At 44.4% G+C, this 2,684-nt stretch overlaps 1 protein-coding gene across 1 annotated transcript; it reads right to left on the reverse strand.

Annotated features, from left to right (window-relative positions):
* Positions 1 to 344: 344 nt before the first annotated feature.
* LOC139379558 (interferon gamma 1-like) lies at positions 345 to 2,451 on the reverse strand. The gene is made up of 4 exons (XM_071122373.1): positions 2,299 to 2,451; positions 1,804 to 1,878; positions 794 to 988; positions 345 to 461 (listed from the first exon to the last, which is right to left on the reverse strand). Exons 1-4 carry the CDS (start codon positions 2,449 to 2,451, stop codon positions 345 to 347), a joined length of 540 nt encoding a protein of 179 aa, XP_070978474.1.
* Positions 2,452 to 2,684: the final 233 nt, after the last annotated feature.

The raw sequence follows: 2,684 nt of genomic DNA on the forward strand, positions 1-2,684 counted from the left end.
TGGTGACCAGTAGGTGAGGAAGCTGTGAAACAGTTGTTAAGTTTACGTTGGGAAAGTGACTGTTTACACCTTTCTTCAGGTATCCACTTCTCCTGTTTTTGACTGCACTACAAGATTATATCATTCAATTCATGAAAACAGGCCAATTTCAGGTAATATATGAAATTATATGGATTCATTTACTTCTACCCGATGCCTTTTATGAAGGTGCTCGGTTGAGTTTTCATTTCAGCAGGTTCTGTGCTTGAAGTGGATACCGGCAGTGAAATGACATCACACTTTCCTAATGTATTACAGTCTGTAGTCTCTGTCTTCAATCAGTCAGTTGGTGGTTCTGTCTGGTCTCAGCTCTGTGTGACCTTCTTGGCTCTCTGATGGAGAATGGTCCCCAGCTGGGAAGCTCTCTGGTAGACCTCTTTGAACTCGTTCACAGCCTTCCTCTGGACAACAGCATCGTTGGTCTAAACAGAAGTCACAACATACATTTAGAGAGACGTCATCATCTTGACCTGACCAGTGGAGTGTCCACTCTTGGAAGACGGCATTCAGACAACAATGGACTGTTAAAAAACGACACACAAGCACACATTTACTCACTCACTCTCTCTCACTCTCTCTGTCTATCACGCACACAATTATTGTTTTTATATGGACTCATCCCAAATGGTACCACATTCCCTATATAGTGCACTGCCTATAGGGCTCTGGTTAAAAGTAGTGCACTACATAGGGAATAGGATGCCATTCGAGATGCAAACAGAATTAGTGAATAACCTAGTTTTAGTCTTTTGACCTTAATGTCCGCCAGATCCTGTATCTTCATCTTCAGTCTGTCCTGGTAGTAGCTCCTCTTCAGGTCCTCCACCTTCCCGCGGAGTCTGCTGAGGCCCTGCTTGACTTCCTCTGGATGGTTCTCCTTCAGCATGTTGGAGAATATGTTTAGGTAGACATCCAGAGTGGCGTTCAGGAGCAGCCACTGTTCATGCTTCTAATGGAGAGAAGACCACAAAAGGGGAGAGGAGAGAGAGAGAGAGAGAGAGAGAGAGAGAGAGAGGGGGGGGGAGAGAGAGAGAGACAGAGAGAGAGAGAGAGACAGAGAGAGAGAAAGTGAGAGACAGAGAGAAAAACAGGGAGAATGGGGAGGACAGGGGGAAAGGCACACCATTAACAATGAGAACATCCTCGGTACATGTGACAGCAGACCTTGAGGTTGAATCTACAATAGCAGGGCCAGCAGTTTAGCAGACCTTGAATTTAATCTACAATAGCAGGGCCAGCAGGTTGACAGGGCCAGCAAGTTGAATCTACAATAGCAGGCCAGCAGGTTGACAGGCCAGCAGGTTGAATCTACAATAGCAGGGCCAGCAGCTAAGCAGACATTGAATTTGATCTACAATAGCAGGGCCGGCAGGTTAAATCTACAATAGCAGGGCCAGCAGGTTGAATCTACAATAGCAGGGCCAGCAGGTTAAATCTAAAATAGCAGGGCCAGCAGGTTGAATCTACAATAGCATGGCCAGCAGTTAGAATCCACAATAGCAGGGCCAGCAGGTTGAATCTATAATCCCAGGGCCAGCAAGTTGGATCTAAAATAGCAGGGCCAGCAGGTAGAATCTACAATAGCATTGCTAGCAGGTTGAATCTATAATCACAGGGCCAGCAGGTTAAATATACAACAGCAGGGCCAGCAGGTTGAATCTACAAGTAATGTTGGCTTTAAAATGAAAAAAATCCAACCATCTACAGAGCTTTTTGAGTTCAGTAACATTTGTTGAAAAACTGAAATTAATATTAGATATTTACCTCAAACTTGACATCAAGCTCTCCCATGAGGTTCCGGAAGACAGGTTCGCCGACCAATTTGGTGTCCAGCAGTTTCTAAATAAAACGTGTAAAAGTGATAAAATCCCAAGACGTCTATAAATTGACTGTACGTTTCTTGTTGGTCATGTGATGAAGGCCAGGAGAAGGGAACCTCTCAGTAGTACCGGACAGGACTGTCATAGTACCACATGCATTAGGCATTATAAGATATTTTGGCCTTGGTGGGTCGTGCCCTGAATGCTGATTGGCTGAAAGCTATGGTATATCAGACCCTACATCACAAAAAATGACTTATTTAACGTTCTAATTTACATTGGTAACCTCTTTATAAAAGCAAGAAGGAACCTCAGGGTTTGTGGTACATGGCCAAAGTACTGCACTATATCCTGAATAGGGTGCTGTTTGGGACACATCCATGACCACAGACCAGATAAATCAGTTTAAACAGGTTTAAGGCTTTCTATTGTAACTCACCAAAGGGTCTTCCAGGGCTTTGATGTCCTTCTCCATGTTTTCGGACACGAACCTGGCCCCAAGGTCAGCGCCAGAGTGGTGGGGGCGTCCCAGAACCACTACAGAGCAGAATCCCAACCATACTACCACCACAAGAGTCAGGACTGAATTCATATTATTATCCTGGATACAGTGGCTCACGTTCTCTCAATCCACAAAACAAAAGCCTCGCAAAATATATCAAACTATGCCCTTGAGAAGTCTTTGAGAAATTCTTTGAGAGTCTTGAGAGTCCTTTTAGAGATAAGCTGTGGAGTTTCTGTTGACTGTACCTGTCTGTAGAAGGAGTGTCAATGTGAGTCAGTAATGGTGGCCTGGTGTCTCTCTGGGGTTTATTTATATGTGAG

Source organism: Oncorhynchus clarkii, chromosome 21 (genome assembly GCF_045791955.1).
Source record: "Oncorhynchus clarkii lewisi isolate Uvic-CL-2024 chromosome 21, UVic_Ocla_1.0, whole genome shotgun sequence".
Classification (NCBI taxonomy): Eukaryota; Metazoa; Chordata; class Actinopteri; order Salmoniformes; family Salmonidae; genus Oncorhynchus; species Oncorhynchus clarkii.

Coding starts and splice junctions, on each gene's coding strand:
- LOC139379558 (XM_071122373.1), bottom strand. CDS start 2,451: ATGAATTCAGTCCTGACTCTTGTGGTGGTAGTATGGTTGGGATTCTGC. Junction 1,879..2,298: donor AAGCCCTGGAAGACCCTTTG/GTGAGTTACAAT, acceptor CGTTTTATTTAG/AAACTGCTGGACACCAAATT. Junction 462..793: donor AGGATCTGGCGGACATTAAG/GTCAAAAGACTA, acceptor ACTTCTGTTTAG/ACCAACGATGCTGTTGTCCA.